This window comes from Podarcis liolepis (genome assembly GCF_965112155.1).
Source record: "Podarcis liolepis genome assembly, chromosome: 14".
NCBI classification, from domain to species: domain Eukaryota; kingdom Metazoa; phylum Chordata; class Lepidosauria; order Squamata; family Lacertidae; genus Podarcis; species Podarcis liolepis.
The window spans coordinates 48,558,462-48,579,215 of NC_139569.1; the positions used below are offsets into that span (position 1 = coordinate 48,558,462).

A 20,754-nucleotide genomic window follows, 5' to 3' on the forward strand; every position below is an offset into this window, starting at 1 on the left:
GAGATGTCGGTGGGCTACTAGACCCAGATAATATAATAATAATAATAATTTATTATTTGTACCCCGCCCATCTGGCTGGGTTTCCCCAGCCACTCTGGGCGGCTTCCACAGAAACCAAAAAACACTAAAATATCATACATTAAAAGCTTCCCTGAATAGGGCTGCCTTAAGATGTCTTCTGAATGTCAGGTAGTTGTCCATCACCTTGACATCCGATGGGAGGGCGTTCCACGGGCGGGTGCCACCACCGAAAAGGCCCTCTGCCTGGTTCCCTGTAGCTTCGCTTCTCGCAATGAGGGACCCGCCAGAAGGCCCTCGGCGCTGGACCTCAGCGTCCGGGCAGAACGATGGGGGTGGAGACGCTCCTTCAGGTATACTGGGCCGAAGCCGTTTAGGGCTTTAAAGGTCAACACCAGCACTTTGAATTGTGCTCGGAAACGTACTGGGAGCCAATGTAGGTCTTTCAAGACCGGTGTTATGTGGTCTCGGTGGCCGCCCCCAGTCACCAGTCTAGCTGCCGCATTCTGGATTAGCTGTAGTTTCCGGGTCACCTTCAAAGGTAGCCCCACGTAGAGCGCATTGCAGTAGTCCAAGCGGGAGATAACTCAGGGGGCCGCCTCAGCCTCTCCTGACCCAATTGGTAGTGGAGCAGCTGTAAGTGATGGCCCAGCTGAAGGCAGCGAGGTAATCTCCGCATCTGGAGCCAGGGCAGGCTCAGGCCCCTGACTTGGCCCAGCTGGTGCTTGTTGCAGGGGAAACTGTGCAGACTGGGACTCCTCAGGATCAGGCCCCAGACTTGGTTCAGATGAATCCTGAGGCAGAGGATCCGGTGCAGACTGAGACTCCTCCAGTTCCGAGTCTGAGCCCGAGTCCCAGGCCATCACAGGAGTGTTGCAACTTGTCAGTGTTCACCAGGTAGGCGGGAAGTAGCCCACAGTGCTCCAGAGGAACCCAACCGTTGAACCCAGGAAAGCCAGCCAGCCCCTTTCTGGTGGTGCCGTGCTGGCTGTCCTCAGATTGATGGCTTGCCTTGCAGTTGCATGAAAGGCAAGGTTTAAACAGAGGCAGCCAAGTAGGTGCGTCTGGAATCACAGTCTTAGGCTGCATATACACCATATGTTCAAAGTGTGCGCACACGCACACACAGAACCCTGGGAGCTGTAGTTTGCTGCTTAAAGGTAAAGGGACCCCTGACCATTAGGTCCAGTTGTGGCCGACTCTGGGGTTGCGGTGCTCATCTCACTTTATTGGCCAAGGGAGCGGGCGTACACCTTCCGGGTCATGTGGCCAGCATGACTAAGCTGCTTCTGGCGAACCAGAGCAGCGCACAGAAACACCATTTACCTTCCCACTGGAGCGGTACGTATTTATCTACTTGCACTTTGACGTGCATTCAAACTGCTAGGTGGGCAGGAGTAGGGACCGAGCAACGGGAGCTCACGGGGATTCGAACTGCCAACCTTCCTTACACAGCTGCAATTCCCAGCACCCTTAACAAACTAGAGTTCCAAGAATTGTTCTTTTTTAGGGGAGTGGCTTCAATGAATGACGTGTGCACAGCCTTAGTAAGTTTGTTTGTGACAACCAGGCATTGTAGCTAAGCCTGTCTGATGCCTCCACAAGCATTTCCCTAACAGAGTTTTGCAGAAAGACTGAACTGCCCCTTCTCCTTCTTGCCTCTGGGCTTGCCTGCAGTTGCCGTCTCTGGTACAATTCAGAACTTTCCTTCCCAAAACTTTGCACAGGTAAGTGATGAGCAGCTCTGCGCACCCCATAGGATTGTGCTTTCTCTCTCTCTTTCCCCCCATTCTCCTTCCCTGTCAGCCATTCCAGACTAAAGCACCTCAAGATTCCTGGCCTGTGTATGGCACGCACCCCCCAATAATGCAACTAGAGATGCCCAACAATAGATTAGGTTATTGGGAATCAAAAAATAGAGATATTGGGGCAGGGGCACAGCAAACATAGCAACAACAACAACCTAAAACCCAACAGCAGGTCAACTGAGGTTGAGGAAAAATACTCATAAAGGTGTCAAAGTTAATTTAAATGGACAGATTATTTGACAGTCCAAGATAAATACCTCACACGCTTTCCCTTTGAAAGCCCCCTCTCTCAAAAATGACCAAATTTACAGGCTGTTACTTGGTTGCGTTTTGCCACAGGCCACTGCTAAATTGTCCATGTCTGGAAGTATCCTTGAAGGCAGATGTTCCAGCCTCAGCTAGCTGCTGTTGGGACCAGCCTTGTCTCCTTGTGCTGCTTGCTGTAGCTTTCCTGGTCCACCCCCATAGGTCTTCCCCAGAGAGAAGCCATTGCTTTGTGTTTACAGCAGGATCCCATCCAACGTAGACCCTAAAGAGACCTCTTTTGCTTAGGTCCCTGCAGAGAATCTCGCTCCCAACTGAAGACCTGGAGAAACCAGACTGGATTCAGAGCCCCCTTTTAGGGATTCCTCAGGAACCCCACCGATCCAATTCCAAGCCCTGCCTTGATCTCCACCCTCACCCATGTCCCCCTCCCCCTGACAGGCCTCAGGAGTGAAGGCAGCAGAAGCCCAGAGTAGTGCTCATTTGACTGCCATGGGTCTACCTAGGAGGAGAGAAGCCCAGCAAAAGAGCAGGTACCCATGCAGCTGGCAATGGCTAGCAACCTCCCCTTCTCCTCTCCCTACAGCTCTGTGGCTTTAGCCTCCACACCATGTCCTGGTCATGTACATGTAGTACATGTGAAAAGGATGTTGTGGTCTTAGTGGACCACAAGCTTAACATGAGTCAACAGTGCGATGCAGCAGCAAAAAAAAAAAAGCTAACACTATTCCAGGCTGGATCAACAGAAGTAGAGTGTCCAGATCAAGGGAAGTAAGAGAACCACTCTATTCTGCCTTGGTCAGACCACACCTGGAACACTGTGTCCAATTCTGAGCACCATGGTTTAAGAAGGATGTTGACAAGCTGGAGCACGTACAGAGGAAGGCAGCCAAGATGATCAAGGGTTTTTTAACCAAGCCTTATGAGGAATGGTTGGAGCTGGGTATGTTTAGCCTGGAAAAGAGGAGACTGAGAGGAGATAGGATAGCCATCTTCAAATATCTCAAGGGCTGTCACATGAAAGATGGAACAAGCTTGTTTTCTCCTGCTCTGGAGGGCAGGACTCGAACCTATGGCTTCAAGTTACAAGTAAGGAGGTTCAGACCAAACCTCAAAAAGAACTTTCTGGCAGTAAGAGCTGTTCAACCATGGAGTGGACTCCCTTGGGAGGTGGTGGACTCTCCCTCCTTGGAGGTTTTTAAGCAGAGCTTGGATGGCCATCTGTCATGGATTCTTTAGGTGAGATTATCTGCATTGCAGGGGGCTGGACTAGATGACCTTTGGGGTCCCCTCCAACTCTACCATTCTATGCACAGTTTACTATCTTTGCACCCCTAAACTCATGAGGTGTGCCACTGAGCATGAAGGATTAATGTTCACCCCACACCTTCCAGACCATGTGTGGCTATTTTTCAGCTCCCGCTTCCCCAAGACAGACTTGGCCATTCTCGGTGTCCTTCCTGTAGGGTCTGCCATGGACTTTTCCACCAACCCTGAGGTTTCAGAGACCCATTCCTGTGCCATAGTGACCACAACAACATTGCTATAGCCATCTTGAGTTATCGAAAGAAATTGCAACTTGTCCTCCTTGATATATGCTGTTTTCCTCCACCCCTTTTGCAGAGAATTTTGCCTCCTCTCCCAGAATCATTCTCCCTCTCTCTCTCTTACACACACACATGCAGATACAGACCAAAATAGCTCCCTGGAAAGGCATTTAAGCAGCCAAAGATAATCCACCAGAGCCAGGAAATCGAGAGGATTCCCACTGCACAGATCATAAATGGTGCTGCTTCCTTTATTGACCACCCCCCATCAATTAACAATTTTTAATCAAAGTCTAGTTTGCACAACAGCCATGCAAGCTGGAAAGCATGATGATGGGAAACGAGGCTCTCCAGCTCATTACATAATTATCAATCAAAACGTATGTTTATAGCAAACATTTAATGAGGAACTAATGAGCTCCCTGGATAGCTGAAGCTAATATTATACCAAAATCTGCATCTCTCTCTTCAAAAGTTCCTTTTTTCTTTCTGCTGACTTGTTTGCATTACCTGTCAGTAATGTTCTCATGGAAGACACGTGTTGGTTCATAATATTCCGCGCCCCTCACCCTTTTTCTGCTCCCCTTTTGCCTGTTAGAAATCATTTTAAAGCTACATTGTGGGGAGCGGGCAAGCGAAACAAGTATGGGATAATAAAATGCATGTAGGAAAAATGGAAGGCACGGACACCAGCTGGACCGCTCAGTTGGTTAGAGCTCAGTTGGTACTGAGAACGCCAAGGTTGCAGGTTCGATCCCCATATGAGACAGCTGCATATTCCAGCCTCGCAGAGGGTTAGATTAGAGATCCTCAGGGTCACTACCAACTCTGCAACTCTATGATTTTATAACCTCTTGACACAGATCATTTGAAACGGCAACATACAAATATAGCTACATGATGCATTCTCACTGCAAGATCAGTGGGAAAGTGAGGCATTACACAAGATGGTGAGATCTCTGTGTAACATCCTGATGTTCTTTGGAATTCTCTGCCACAAGGTGTAGTGATGATGGCCCCTGGTTTGGGAGCTATAAAAAGGGGAGTGGGGCAAATCATAAAGCTGGGGGGGGGGACCGTGAAGGTCATCTTGCCTGACCACATGAAGGAAGAGAGGAAAGTGGCACCTCCATCTTCTGAGAAGGGTGGCTTACTTGGACAACTTGCACCCTGGAAGGGCTGGGTGCTGATGCCAGCAATGGGTCTCCCTTACATTTGTTTTTCTGACCCATCACTGGGAGGTGGGAGGTGGTTACCTAGAGCCACGGTCTGTGCCTTGAAAAGCAGTCTAGATACCTTCACCCCGGCATGGCTCCCCTTTATCACATACACAGCCCAACAAGACAATGACAAAAACCCACCAACAACATACAAATCAATATGGCTAACCTGATCCAAAACACCCACCCACCCCACTCACACACGAAAACAAAGACCACCACAGCCAATCACAAATGAACAACCACACCCTAGACCAACCCCAACCTCTCTCATCACCAAAGGAACGCAAGTGAACAGCAGAGAACCTGCATAAGCAACGCTGACATCAAACCCTGCATATAGTAAGTAAAATAGAAACACTGCCGCCTGACCCCACCCCCACCCATCTTTCCCCCCCTCCACCTCTTTCCCCCTTTTCTTCCCAATGTCTCAACAAATGAAACTGATTTGTAAAAATGTTACATGGGGGAAAAAATACGAGAGAGACATTGCAAACACTTTTGTAAAACAAGAAAATCTTTAATAAAAAAAGAAGGAAAAAAAGAATTTGAAATTAACAACAAAAAAAGAAAAGAAAAGCAGTCTAGATTTTTTTTAAAAAAAAGCTAAATATGCAGATAAACTGTGCTTCAAAGTGCAGATGGTTGTGATGCTCTGCTTCCTTTTGCAGTTCCCCTTCCATTGCCCCTTCGGAAGAGATGGCCTCTGCTCCTCCGATCTCTGGCTCTGTCGGAGACCAGCCTGTGAGCCAGCTGGGCTCTGTCCAAACTGAAATGCAAAGGCTGCTGAAGGCTGGTATATGTCTTTTCAGCAGCAATGAGGAAGGCCAGGCTTTGGCTGCCTTCAAGAAGGCATACAGGCTTTCGGGTAGCCTCCCAGAGCCTCGCTCCAAAGCCAAGTGTCTCTTCAACCTCGGGGCGGCTTATGTTGCCACCGGCAAGCCCCAGAAGGGCCTCAAGTGTCTGTTGAAGGCCAAGGAGCTCGGAGGTGAGGAGAAGGATGGCGACCTCTCCTTCAACATGGGCGCTGCTTACGACGACATGAGAGAATACGCAAAAGCCGCAGAGTTCTACGGAAAGGCCATCCAGGAATACGACACAAATCAAACGCAAAGCACAGCCGATGCCCTGATCAAGCTGGCCTATTGCCTGGTGAGCACAGGTGACGTGGAGTCAGCTGCACAGTCTTTTCGCCTGGCCGGCCAGGCCTACCAAAGAGTGCAACTCCCAGAAGACGCAGCCATGGCTATGAGGGAGGCAGCAAATTACTTCCTGCGAAGCCCAGTGTACTCCCCAGACGACGTCTTGGAGAGCTTGCAGGCCTGCAGCCGGTTGTGCACCAAGATAAGGAACCAGGAACTGCTGGGTATAGCTAAGTACCTCCGTAGTCCCCATTGGGTCTCCTTAAGGAAAAATCCTGCCACCCCAGAAATCTCAGGGGGCTGCCAGAGTGCCCTCTAGCCAGATGAGCTACTCTGCCTTTGGGACCCAGTTCCCACCCTTGATCTCAGCAGGAATGGGGATTCCCAAATGCAGGCTTTTTGATAGACAAGTATTAAGATGAATCAGAAGACGAAATCTCATGCCCAGGGACAGTGTGTGTGAGACAGATGTACTAGCACATTATTCAGCTAGAATGGCTCCAAGGGCAACTTACATATGGTCATTAAAAATAAGATTGTCCCTGTTCACATGTTTACAATGGGCACATCACAAAGGGAAAGGAGGGGGAGGGAAGAGGGAAGCAGGCAAATAGAGGGGAAATAGAGGGGGGAAACCCCGCAGGAACTCGCAAGACATTTTTGTCTTGCGAAGCAAGCCCATAAGAAATTCGTTTTGCGAAGCACCTCCAAAACAGAAAACCCTTTCGTCTAGCGGGTTTTCCGTCTTGCGAGGCATTCGTCTTGCGGGGCACCACTGTATAGCCCACCTCTGCAGATGCATGAAGTGTTATCCTGAGTTGCAGTTATATTATATTCCTGGCCGTGTTGAGGGAAGGAGGGGTAGTTCTTCAAATGACCAGCTTGAATGGGAACAGGGAGAGGAAGGTCCTGATGGAGCTGGTCTTGCAGCAGAGAGGATGGAGTGGCCCTTCCTGTCTCTTCCTGTGCACTGCAAGGAAAATCTTGGCTTGACTTCCTGCAACCTGGTGCCCTGTAGATGTTTCGGACCATTACTCCCATCAACCCCGGCCTGCACAGCTAGGGCTGCTAGGAGCCCGGCTGGTCAGGCTGGGGGCAGATGGAAGTTGTGCTCCAAAACATTTGGAGGGCACTTGGTTGGGAAAGCCTGGCCTAGCAGGATGCTACTCTAATTGCCTCTCATTCTCCAATAGGGGTGCCAACTTGAATAAAATATTAGGGTGGCCCAGGTAAGCCCCTCACAAGATGCAGCTCACACACGCCTTTTGAATGGCAATGTCCATCAACTTCCGGGGGGGCATGTCCTCTCAAATATTTTATTGGGGTGCAAAGGGGCCTTGGCCCCTAGGAGTTGACTCCTATCTTCCAGTCATAGCTGGAACTCACACTGACGCCACAATGCTAAGAGAACTTCTGCAAGAAGAGGACGCTGAAGGTTCTTTAAGTGCTGTATTTTTTGCTCCAAAAGATGCACCTAGTTTTTAGAGGGGGGATGCCAGAAAAAAAACTATTCTTTAAAGGGAGCGCTGAGCAGAGCCTGTATGCATCCCAGGCTCTGCTCAGCGCTCCCTTTCACAAGCCGTGTGGAGCGTGTTTGCGGCGCTTGCAGGCTTTTCCCCGAGGAGGGAGAAGGGCAGCCCATCACTGGCGGGCTGCCCTTCTCCCTCCTCGGGGAAAAGCCCCCAAGGGCCGCACACACACTCCATGCGGCTCTTTAAAGGGAGCGCTGAGCAGAGCCTCCCGCCTGCATTCGCTCCATAAGACGCACACACATTCCCCCTTAATTTTTAGGAGGGAAAACGTGCGTCTTATGGAGGGAAAAATACGGTAACTGAAGATGGCCTGTTTCAAGTAGGGATGGGGGCTTTGCCACTTTTTGAGTGGGAGGGGCATCCTCTGAGCCTTTTCTACACCCAGGGGCCCTTTAAGCCTAGGGGCGAGGGGGACGCTCCATCCCAGCGGAAAGACCCAATCTTTGGGGAACACATTTCCTCTGAGTCTTGCTCCCTTCAACTGTGCAATGCCTACAAGGTCCTGCTTGATCAGTTGGAAAGATCCCAAGCTCCAGCTAATGGTGGGTTTTCTCCCACCACTTTGGCTCTCAGGCAAACTCTACAATCACCTGGGGCTGCACTATGCGGAAATGAGGTGCTTCCAGCAGGCAGAGCAGCACTTTGAAGCAGCTCTCCGCCTGAGCAGCGGGAAAGGCTTTTCGGTGCGGAAGAAAGCTGTCCTGTTGCAGAACCTGGGGGCTGCCTGCAACGCTCTGGAGTGCTTCGACAGGGGCCTGCGGTACCACAGCGAAGCAGCTGACATGTACGGTGAGTTGCATTGGGCTAGGTTTTTTTAAGCCAAATTATTCAAGTCTGAAAAACACATTGCTGTACCAATACATAGAGAATGATGTGACATAAACAAAAAACTTAAATTATTGTCCCTATTCATATTACTGTTAAAGATAAACAAAATACCTACTTCTTAATACGAACTTTTATAATATTTGGTTGTTTTGATCACATCAAATAATTAATTGCAATCTTTATTTTGTTCACATATCTTTGCATGTCATTGTCTGCTAATTTCTGCTCAGCTTTGTTTGCCAATTGGGCCTCTGTCTGTCAGCTAACAAAGCTTGTGGGTCACTGGTCTCATCTGTGTGGCGCTGTGCTTGTTCAATTCATTTCCACTCCTTCTTACCTAGAATGTTACAATCCCTGTTTGAAAACATGTCCTCCCTGAGTTTCTAGGCTGGGGTATGCATTGGCTAAGCGGCTTTGCAGAGATTTGAAAGACTTAGAAGCTGGAAGTACCTGGTCCCACCACCACACCACCCATTGTGTCTCTTTCTGCTGGAAAGAGCCATGGAGGCTACACAGGGCTCCTTGGTAAAGGGGGGCAGGGTGTTCTTTGCTTTCCATTCTGTCCTATTTGCAAGGAGGGCTTCAGATTCTAAGCTCACATGGTGGGAACCAGTTTCTCATGGCTGCCTCTTGCAGGAGAGAGACGGGAAGGGGTGGAGCTTGGGAGACACCATAAAAGCAGTGGTGGCCAAACTTGGCCCTCCAGCTGTTTTGGGACTACAATTCCCATCATCCCTGACCACTAGTCCTGTTAGCTAGGGATGATCGGAGTTGTAGTCCAAAAACAGCTGGAGGGCCAAGTTTGGCCACCACTGCCAAGCACTGGTTGAGTGACCAAGCACTGGTTGAGTGCCAGGCTGCCTCCTTAGGCTAAATTAATCCCACAGCCCACCTAGCCCCAGATCACCTCCGCTGGCTGACAGCCACACTCTTCAAGGCCTCAGGAAGACAGCACTCAGTCCCACCACTGACTCCCTGAGATTCTCCTCCTCCACCAAGTGCTGCCCTCCAAACTGCAAGGGTGCTGCACCCTACTAAACCACTTCCAGCCACCCAAAGCTCCTCCTCCCTTCTCCACCCTCTCTGTGCCTGTGTAAGCCGCAGCAGGTAAATGGCACCTTCAGGTTCAGAGGCAGTCTACCTCAGAATATTGATGTGCTGCTTGTTGCACATCAGCTTTAAAGAGTGGGTTTTCATGGGGAAAGCTCTGGGGCAAAAAGGAGCACTCAGACATGGAGCTTTAAAGTGCAGACCTGTGTCTGGAAACGGCGGGGCAAAAGGTTAGTGGGGATAAGCCATGAGCCTCAATCATGAAACACTCCCCCCCCCCCCGCAAATTGGTTCCCTTTCCGCTTCTTTACCCTGTCTGAAATGTCAGGAGCCAGAGCAGATGGCTGTATAAGGCTTCCAGTGAAGCATGTAGATCTCTTTGCCTCAATTCTCAGCAAAACAGTCAAATAAGAGACGGTATGGTGATTTGTATAATATATGCAGATTGCAGACCGTAGCTTTCATTGGGGCATGATTTGGGTCACTCTGATGCAGAATTCCAAGCCTGCAGGACTCAGGAGCCTTCACTGCCCCTGTGGCAGATTTGCTCTCACGCCTACAGAATTGCATAAGGCTAAAATGTCCCCTGCTAGGGATGTTTTCAGAACAATATCCTTTTGGGGGAAAGTTTCTAGAGTTCTGGGAAGGGGCTGGATCCATTTGCCAAGCTGCTGACATCATCCGTGCTGGATCCCCCCCCCCCTTTGTTTTTGCCAGGGGCACTGGGAGAGAGGTCTGCTCAGGCCCAATGCCACTACAATTTGGCCACTGCTCACGGCCAGCTGAAAAACTACGACATGGCCGGATTTTACTCCCAGCAGGCGCTGAAAGCTTTTGTGGAGGCAGGTAAGCAACTGTGGTGAAGCCCACCTTATATACAGTGGTACGTCAAGTTACAGATGCTTCAGGCTACAGACACTTCAGATTACAGACTCCGCTAACCCAGAAATAGTACCTCGGGTTAAGAACTTTGCTTCAGGATGAGAACAGAGGCCCCATTAGCTAAAGTGGTACCTCAGGTTAAGAACAGTTTCAGGTTAAGAATGGACCTCCAGAACAAATTAAGTTCTAAACCCGAGGTACCACTGTATCAGGTCAGTCCTTTGGCGCCTCTGGTCCAGTATGACCCACTCCAGCCATCTCCAACCAGGTGCTCTCCCAATGACTGGGTGATAACTCCCCTTGGCCCCAGCCTGAGTCAGGGGTGATGGGAGTTGCCGTCCAAAACATGTGCAGAGTGCCCAGTTGGGGAAGGCAGGTCCACTCTGATTGGCAGGGGCTCTCCAGGAACACCTACTGATCCTACTGTATTAGCTAGCGTGGGATGCTGGGGCCCTTCTGTATGCAAAGCAGAGAGCCAGTGGTGGTGTGGTGGTTAGAGGGCCAGACTAGGAGCTGGGAGACCCAGAGAGAGAAGATTAGGAGGAGGTGCCCAGTGCTGAAGGGGCAACAGGCTTAAGGGAGCAGTTCAGACTCTGAGGTCTCCCAAGAATGCGCAGAGTAATGAGAAGAGCAGGCCAGAGAGCAGAGGTGCGCAGACGCAGTTTTAGGCTGCTTGGGAAACACCCAGGAGAGGAGGAGGCTTAGAGAGGATGGCTGGCAGGGACCTGCAGTCCTGACCACTGCTCCATAGGGGCAAGACCTACTGGAGAGTGTTGCTGGGATCACTAGGCTAAGTTGTATGTCCGTTTCCTTGAATAAAGAGTTAACTTTGCTGACAACGGAGATCTGCTTCCTTCATTGCTGACTCCAGCCCTGACACCAGGCTAAGATCATGAAGTGGGGTTTGGGACAGAGTCACGTTAACCTCCAGGAGAGCTCATACTAAGCAATTTGAGAGACAGAACAGGCAGGTAGGACCAGCAGCAAAATGTTGCAATGTTACATGCATGCCACCTCGCCTGTTTTCAGAACACTCTACAGTATTTCATTTTGCCTTCTCCCTGGTTTTCCATCCTCCTGGGCCCCCAATTGACCTGTTCTGTGGGTATTGTTCATTGAGCTGTTAGTCCCCTGCGCCCCAAAAGCCTTTTTGTACTTCTGCACACCTTGTCATTCGCTCCATGCCTGCTAGTATCTCCTCCTCCCTCTTGGGCTTGGGTACTGCTGCTTTGGCTACACAAGAATCCACACACAGGCAATGAGTTCTCTGTAAGTACAGTGGTGCCTCCAAAGACGAAAAGAATCCATTCCGCGAGTCTCTTCGTCTTGCGGTTTTTTTCGTCTTGCGAAGCAAGCCCACTAGCGGATTAGCGGATTAGCGCTATTAGCGGTTTAGCGGGCTTAGCGGATCAGCTGTTAAGCGGCTTAGCGGATCAGCTGATAAGTGGCTTAGCGGATCAGCTGTTAAGAGGCTTAGCGGCTTAGGATCAGCTGATAAGCGGTTTAGCGGCTTGGGGAAAGGGGGGGGAGAAAAAAAACCCCGCAGGAACTCGCAAGACATTTTCGTCTTGCGAAGCAAGCCCATAGGAAATTCATTTTGCAAAGCACCTCCAAAACGGAAAACCCTTTCGTCTAGCGGGTTTTCCATCTTGCGAGGCATTCGTCTTGCATTCGTCTTGCGGGGCACCACTGTATATAAGATGCAGCTGTTAGTGTTGTTGAGACATTTTGGAGTGTGAGTGAAGGAATGTTTTGGAGTGCAAAATGCGTCTGAATTTACGCGGCCAGGGTGGAAGAAGGAACTCTCACTGTCCCTTGAAGGCCTCTGGGGCCAGTGGCCTTATTTGTGCTTGCAAAATGCAAATGGAATTAAATGTGGAGCAATGGGCTACAGCGGCGTAGCGTGAGTTGTCAGCACCCGGGGCAACGCAAGTAATTTGCACCCCCTAACCCGGGGCAAGGCAAGTAATTTGCGCCCCCCTAACCCCTAACCTGCGAGTTGCCGCTGGCGCTGCCGCCCAAACGACGCCGCTTGCCCGGAGGAGGAGGGGGCAGAGAGGCAAGGAAAATGCAACGGCCCAGCAGCTGCAGCAGCACCGGCGGAGGCGGGGCTGTGAGGAGGGGCTGCCTGGCGCGTCCTCCGCGGCGAGCGCTGAGAGCCGCTGCCTGCCGGGCGCCTTCAGCCCGGACGCGCGCACAGCTCGTCGGTTCCACGAGACATGCGGCTCCGCTACAGCCTGCGCCCGAGGCTCTTCGGCGACTCCGGAGGCAGCGAGCGCGCCCCCCCCCCAGATGTTGCGGCCGGTGCGGCCGGCCCCCCTGGCACCCCCCACGCTACGCCACTGATGGGCTATTAAGAACTTCCAGCAACTCACCACTGCAAACCTTGTTTTTGCACTGATGTCTCCAGAAACCTACAATGCCTGCCGCCTGACAAGGAGGTGAAACTAAAAAAGGGGTAGTTTTGTATATTCCCGCTTGTAACTGGGCAGATTGACACTGTTTCACTTTGAAAAGTAGCTCAGCTCATATGCCAGCCAAAGACCTGAGCTAGTTGCAGATCAAAGTGTCCCCAATTCCAGGCAATAAACTACAAGCCATTGACCCTACGCTCCTCCTCATTCCATCCTGGACTTCCTGGCCCCTGTCCTGCAACTATTGGCTGTGTTTCTTCCTCCAGGTGACTCCTATGGTGAGGCGCAGGCCTGTGAACAGCTGGGCATGACTCACCTCTGCCAGGGCCACTTTGGTCCAGCCATCCATTACTACAAACAAGCCCTGGCTCTGTTTGAAAAGTCAAAGGTACATCTGTGTTTGTCTGCCTTGTTTGCCTTGTACTGCATACAGAGGAGAAAGGCCTTCAAGACAACATCAGGAAACTGCCCTGATTCTCCCTCCCCTCTCAGAGGGGCTTCTAAAACTAGCAACCATGGAAGATAGTGTGGCACTGCCCATGCTTCAGAGTTTCTTTTTTATATATATAAAAATTTTTATTGGTTTTACAAGATTTTTTAAACAATACAAACAAATAAAAAGACATACAAACATGTATAATTTCATAACCTTATTTTCATAACCTTCGCTTCTCGGACTCCCCCATACCTCCCCTTCCTGCATCCCAATGTCCAAATTTATTTCAACAACTTCTAAATAATTTTATCAAACATATGTCTTCTTAATCTTTCCTTCTACTTAATTTTAAATCGCTGCAATCTCCTTATCTTCTCAAAACCTCGACATTTTAACATTCATATACTTTATAATAGTTCTTAAGATAAATTTTAAATTTCTTCCAATCTTCTTCCGCTGTCTCTTTCCCCTGGTCGCGGATTCTGCCAGTCATCTCAGCCAATGTCATATAGTCCATCACTTTCATCTGCCATTCTTCCAGAGTGGGTAGATCTTGTGTCTTCCAATACTTTGCGATAAGTATTCTTGCTGCTATAGTAGCGTACATAAAGAAGTTTCTATCTTTCTTTAGCACCAATTGGCCGACAATGCCCAAGAGAAAGGCCTCTGGTTTCTTAGGGAAAGTACATTTAAGTACCTTTTTCATTTCATTATATATCATTTCCCAGAAAGCCTTAATCTTTGGGCACGTCCACCAAAGGTGGAAGAAAGTACCTTCAGTTTCTTTACATTTCCAGCACTTATTATCAGGCAAATGATAAATTTTTGCTAGCTTGACTGGGGTCGTGTACCACCTATAGATCATTTTCATAATATTTTCCTTTAAGGCATTACATGCCGTAAATTTTATCCCGGTGTTCCACAACCATTCCCAGTCAGCAAACATAATGTTATGACCAATGTCCTGTGCCCACTTAATCATAGCTGATTTAACCGTTTCATCCAGTGTATTCCATTTCAGCAGCAAATTATACATTCTTGACAAGTTCTTAGTATTGGGTTCTAACAGTTCAGTTCATGCTTCAGAGTTTCTGCCTTCATGTCCTACTGAAATTCAGACCTCTTGAGCTTACTATGGGAGGCATATTCCCCTCCCCCTCTACTTGTGGGGACATCAGAAGAGCCTGGCTGTAGCTGGATCAATCCAAAGGGGACCTATCTAGTTCAGCATCGTGTTCTCACAGTGGGCAATCAGATGCCCATTGTGGGATGCCCACATGCAGGATATGAAGGCGGCAACAGTGCTTGTCCCTTTTTGCAATTGTTGGTCACCTGCTGATCAGAGCCCGGAAGTGCAAACAGATGAAAGGAAGAGTGGAATTTCCTTTCTACCCTGCTGGCACTGCTGCTGCTGCTGACTTTGGACAGCCTGCAACTGGGAGCACAAAAGAGACTTTCCCTCCTCATTTTGATGTTAATCATTCCCTGCCCTACCTTCCGGTGTACCAGCGCAAAAGTACCCAGAAATAAACCGCAGCAAGATTAGCCCAGTTCCAAGGCCAGGTGCCGCTCTGAAGTTGAAAGAACAGCAGATAGGAGGCTTGGCCTGTAGGGAGGGCAGAAACTCAGTTGCCGTTCTCAGCTCCTTATTCTTAGGCCCTGGCTCTTTAATCACCTGAGAGGTGCAGAGGCAGCCTGAATATAGCCCTGTACCCTGAAAGCAGCACCCAGATCACACCATCCAGGCCCATCTAGAGTCTGCACTATTTGAGGAATTACAAATAAGGGACAGAGGGAGACAGAATTGCCTTTCTCCTGGACAGAAAGAATCGACACCGAACTCTTATTGAATTTATTTTTATAGCTAGAGTTACAGCATTTTTATTAAAAAAGATTTAAGAGGGATCAGTATCACACACACCCCACAATTGCCATTACAGCTGACAAAGCAGAGATATATACACAAGTAGTTAAAACAGTTTAAATACCCAGGAGAACAACCAACCTTCTAATGACAAGAGGATCATTAAATAAAATAAAAACCCAAAGAACAAAACTGTAGCTTACTGAGCCCAGACCAAAGGAGCTGGTGGAATTGGGCCATTTATCAAGGGCTGGACTCTGCTGTCCGTTGGACGGATAGGCCCTGCCCCACATCTAATAGTGCCTATCACTGGCAACCCCTCCAGAAGCAGACAGCATCACTGGGAAGGTGAGCAAGGAGGAAGCAATTCTTGCATGGCCCAGGAAAGGTGCTATCCCAGAGTCCACTGGGGGAGGGAAAGATGGCTGGCCTTAGACATGTGGACACCAAAACTTCCTTACAGAAACAGACTGAAGTCCAGGATAATCCAGCACCCAAATTCCCAAAGTAGGCAAAGAGATGCTTCTGGGAGCTTTAGAAGCAGAAGATAGGAAAGGGGCCCGTATTGTAGCACCCTGCTTGTGGTTAACGCTTAGCTGGAATGAAATATTCAACGCAGCAATAGAGAAATTAAAATAATAATTTATTTGTCAGACAAATAAATGAGAGACACAGTGGTATATGGTTACCAAAGCTCTGCCCACTCCAGCCCTGATGGCCAGCACTTATATTTCCTCAGCCCAGCCCCCTTGCTCCTTCTTTGGCTGCCTCTGTCCAATCAGCCTGGTTGAAATTCCTATTGGCTGTTTGCTAGAACCAATCATAAAAGATACACCCATTTCCTATTACCTTTTATGGGAGACAAAGAGCTATATTTCCTTCTATCCATAAATGGCAGACAAGTAGTCATATATCTTACATTTGCCTCGACAAGGCGCCTTAATTACCAGATCATCTTTGCCCTATTGCCCTATTGCCCTATTACCCCTTCACTCCAAAACAGATGGCTAAAACAGATGGCTCATGCTTTTAATTTTTATCTTAAACAGAGATCTTGGGTTCACCTTCTCACACACCATCAATGAAATAAGAATCTAACATAAGAATCTAACATTTCTTACTTTCTAAATCCTTTGCATAATTACATTAAGCCAATATATTTCATACATTAACATATATAGTTTTTTAGAAGGAAAGGAACTTAGTAAAAACAGTTTCCAAAAGCAACCCCTTAAATTTACACCCCCCTTTCAAGCCAGCTGCTGTTCCTATTAGCTCTTGCCCTTTAACCTTATGAAAATATAGCTCACGTCTAATGGGAGGCACCTAGTATTATTTTCTGTTAAACAATAAATCTCACTATTTACCAACTCTTAATTGTGTTTTTGCAGCTTGATTGTATTCTGTAATATGTATGGTCACTGTAACCTTTGCTCCCAGCCTGTAATTTCCTTTTACAACTTTGAGGTACTCATCTCCTGCTAATGCTATAAATCAGAGGGGCCCTGTTTAGGAAGATAAACATCTGCCAAAGTACTTAGCCAGCTGGTTTCTGCCTGGCATGAAAGATACAAACATTTACAAATATATTTTTTAAGCTCATTTTAAAATACAGGTCTTGATCAGATGCCTCAGTATCAGGTGCAGGACATAGGAAGTGTGCCGTATACTGAGTCAGACCTTTGGGTCCATCTGGCTCAGTAGTGCCTACACTGACTGGCAGCAGCTCTCCAGGATTTCAGACAGAGAGCTCTCCATGCCCAACCTGGGGATTGAACCCGGATCTTTCTGCATGCAAAGCAGATACTTTCCCACTAGACTACATCCCTCCCTTTCAGCATTATGTACAGAAGGGCCCATGTTCTATTATTGGCATCTCCAGATAGACCTTAGGAGAATTCCTATCTGAACCCCCCCCCCCCCGAAGCACTGCCAATCAGTGTTCACCAGGGAGAGGGAGCCAGTGGCCTTCCAGATGCTGCTGGACTCCAACTCCCATCACCCCCCTGACCATGCTGACTGGGGCTAGTGGGAGCTGGAGAAGACCTACAGCAGCTGTGAGGCTCCCTGTTCCTGGTGTAGATGATTCTGAGCTTGATGGACCAAGGATCTGACCTGGTGTAAGGCAGTTTTCTATGCCCCTAAGCAGCGCAAAAAGTCACTTCCTGGCATACCACTGAACATGGAGGTTCCATTTAGCCATCTCAGTTAATAGAGGCTGTTGGGCATCTCCTCACATTAAACCAGGGTAACTGGCCTGGTGCCCTCCATATGCTGCTGAGCTCCATTTTCCATCAACCCCAGCCAGCATGATCAAGAATGATGGAAGTTGCAGACCAACAACATCTGAAATGCTCCTGGGACTAGCTGCTTCCACTGGCAACTAAACACATTGCTTGGGTTGCTTGTTCAGGTGGGTTGGCCCTGAATAGGATTGGGGCCATGGGGATGGGCTAATGACACAGTTGCAGGAGTATAGAGCTAGACCCTGCCCCTGCATAGATGTTTTTCGCGAGGGAGCCATCAGTTACAGGTTCTCTAGCCTGGCCATCTCCAATGCCATTTTCAGATTTGATCTGTGGCTATTTGGAGTCGCACTGAAATAATTGCCCAACCCAGCCTGGCCAGGGTAGAAAAAGGAGGAAGGCTGAATGGAGACTGAGTTGACCGCAGAGTGCAGGAGACAAGCCACTCAGAGCCTTGGAAAAGGAAGAGGGGGAAGTTTTGTGTTTCTTAGGAAAGTGGAAGCCCCTAGAACCAGGATCCTCCGGTTAGAGGGGAAATGGCTGCCCCCCCCCACTGTGGACAGTAGGAAGATGAACTTGGCTCATCTATCTCAATACTGTTGACACTGACTGGCAGCAGCTCTTCTGAGTGAACCTGTGACCTTCTGCATGCAACACAGCTGCTCTGCCATGGACCTACGGCCACTTTCCCATGGTCGCTCTCATGTTTGTCTCCCACAATGACACATGCTGCATCTCTTTGGATCTTATTTCCTTCTCTTCTTCCCTCATTAACAGGAAGCATCTGAAATCCCTCGGAAACGGATTTGGGAGAAATTGGCTGCTGTCGCTAACTATCAAGCGAACGCAGGGGATGAGTTTGCAGATTCGGCAATAACAGATGTAAGAATTGCGGGGGGGGGGCAAACATTTGCACCAATACTGCTGCTGTGCTGGGCCCACCTTGGCCCTTGAGGCTCCTCCTGCTTGTCCCAGTATGCTTGGCCATTGGCTCAAAAGGGCAGCTGGCCCCGGGTGCCCCGGCTGAGCTCACCCCCACCTTCCATCCATGGAAGTCACTTGCTCCAGCTGTTCCTGTTCAGCTCACTCTAGGATAGCGGTTCTCAACCTGTGGATCCCCAGATGTTGTTGGACTACAACTCCCATTATCCCTGAGCTCTGGCCTTGCTGGCTAGGGGTGATAGGAGTTGTAGTTCAACAACATCTGGAGACCCACAGGTGGAGAAAGGCTGTTCTAGGACATGGGTAGGCAAACTAAGGCCCAGGGGCCGGATCCGGCCCAATCACCTAAATCCAGCCCACAGATAGTCCGGGAATCAGCGTGTTTTTACATGAGTAGAATGCATCCTTTTATTTAAAATGTATCTCTGGGTTATTTGTGGGGCCTGCCTGGTATTTTTACATGAGTAGAATCTGTGCTTTTATTTAAAATGCATCTCTGGGTTATTTGTGGGGCATAGGAATTCGTTCTTTTGTGTGTGTTTTTTCAAAATATAGTCCGGCCCCCCACAAGGTCTGAGGGACAGTGGACCGGCCCCCTGCTGAAAAAGTTTGCTGACCCCTGCTCTAGGAAGTCATTGTCCCCTTTTTTGGCCTTTTCGTGAGTGGTATTTAGGATCAAAGTGAGCTGCCTTATACCGAGTCACCAGCCTTAACAAATACAGTGGTGCCCTGCAAGACGAATGCCTCACAAGACGGAAAACTCGCTAGACGAAAGAGTTTTCCGTTTTGGAGGTGCTTCGCAAAACGAATTTCCTATGGGCTTGCTTCGCAAGACGACAATGTCTTGCGAGTTCCTGCTGGTTTTTTCCCCTTTCCCCCCTTTTTCTAAGCCGCTAAGCCGCTTATCAGCTGATCCGATCAGCAGATAAGCCGCTAAAAGCCGCTAAAAGCCGCTATTAGCGCTATCAACGGAATTGAGCTCCTGTCCTACCTTTTTTCAGAGCCTTCTCCACCGTCCAGAATGTGGGGCTTGTTCTCCAGGTATCCCATTGCAAAGAGCAGGAGCTGACAGAGCTGTTTGACAGTGGAACGGTCCCTCTCGGGACGTTATGGACTCTCCTTCCTTGGAGATTTTTATGCAGAGGTTGGATGTCCACCTCTCATGGATGCTTTAGCTGAGATTCCTACATTGTACCATTCTATGATTCTGTGAGCACTGTGGTGTAGTTGTAGACCACTCCCCATTCACTTCAATGGAGCATACATAGAAGAATCTCTTGGATGATTGCACCTGATGCTGAGTGTGGTGGTGTGTGAGCCATTTTGTGCCTTGAGCAGCAAAACATCTCATTTTTAGAGATTCCTTAACAGCGTCATAGAACTGGTCGATCAGTTTGGGGAGGAGGGTGGTTTGTTTATACAAAGAGTTCTCCAGAATATTCTTCATTTTTTCAGTTTGTTATTTATCTCCGCTCTTTAAGATGGATGGATGCTCGTTTTGAGAAGGAGAAGAAAGGGGGGAAACTCAAGATAATTGCCTGCCTGATTCAGTTCAACTGGCTATCCTAGTTTCTAAGTAATTAAGATTGCATTTCATGATCCTCAACCATATCAAATTAATGTTTACAGTTCTGTATAGTACAGGGAAAAAATAATGTGTTGCCATTTTAATTAAATTATTAATAAATGGCATTGGTTCCACTTCAGATGCCAATGTAATGAGAAGGCTACCGAGCTGCCTGCGTCATTCATCAGAATTTCTTATGTATCTTTTGTCTCTAATTGGTGGTACATGGAAATCCTCAGATTAAAATGCAAATGTCCCCCAATTTCCAACTGTCTCCTTGCTTCTTAAATGAACTTCCCTCCACATGTCGAAAGTCATAAATTATTTCCCATCAACCTTCCATTTCCTCATGAGAAGCAGCGAGAGTTGGCTGGCTGCAGCTTTTGAGAGGCTCCCCCTTGGACAACTTGGCCCTGGGGAGATTCTGAAGCAGCTTTCACCATCCTGGGCCCCTCCAGGTATTTGGGACTACAACTCCCATCAGCCTCAGCATCATATGGTCAACCTGACTGAAGCTGATGGGAGTTGTAGTTGCAAACACCTGGAGGGCCCCAGGTTGGGAGGGACTGTCCTAAATTAAACTGAAGAGGGGAGAGAATAAATGTTTTCACAGTATTAGGAAATGTTTATTGCTTTTAAAATTATATTATTTTAATTGCATTCTAAGATGCATTGTGAAATCCGGGCTTCTCTTGAAAATTAGAGAATGAGTACCTATTTATCTGCTTAACAACAGCACCTTATAAGTGAAACTCTCCTGCAAAATGAAATTAAAACTCACGCAATAAAATTAAACTCACGCAAAACTGAAAAGCCAAAGCTTCAAATTTGGTTGAAAAGCCTTGGAGAATTAAAAAGAAAGCTCTGTGTGTGCGCATACAATGAAGCAAACACCTTGTGTCTTTGAGGCAGAACCTGGAGGCAGCTGTCCCAGGCCCCTTCTTTGTGGTTTCAGGGCCTGCGTAGTCAAGAGACAGGGCCTAAGAACATCACA

General features: G+C 48.5%; 1 protein-coding gene across 2 annotated transcripts; it reads left to right on the forward strand.

Moving 5' to 3' along the window:
- Positions 1-1,523: 1,523 nt before the first annotated feature.
- On the forward strand, positions 1,524-20,029 carry LOC310693571 (tetratricopeptide repeat protein 24-like). Of its 2 annotated transcripts, none has more exons than XM_083475910.1 (7): positions 1,524-1,745; positions 5,529-6,223; positions 8,105-8,320; positions 10,127-10,255; positions 12,972-13,093; positions 18,029-18,133; positions 19,195-20,029. In XM_083475910.1, exons 2-7 carry the CDS (start codon positions 5,557-5,559, stop codon positions 19,273-19,275), a joined length of 1,320 nt encoding a protein of 439 aa, XP_083332036.1. In that variant the 5' UTR covers positions 1,524-1,745; positions 5,529-5,556; the 3' UTR covers positions 19,276-20,029. The 2 variants fall into 2 exon arrangements, with proteins under 2 accessions (XP_083332036.1, XP_083332037.1); XM_083475911.1 differs by lacking the exon at positions 1,524-1,745 and adding an exon at positions 4,732-5,199.
- Positions 20,030-20,754: the final 725 nt, after the last annotated feature.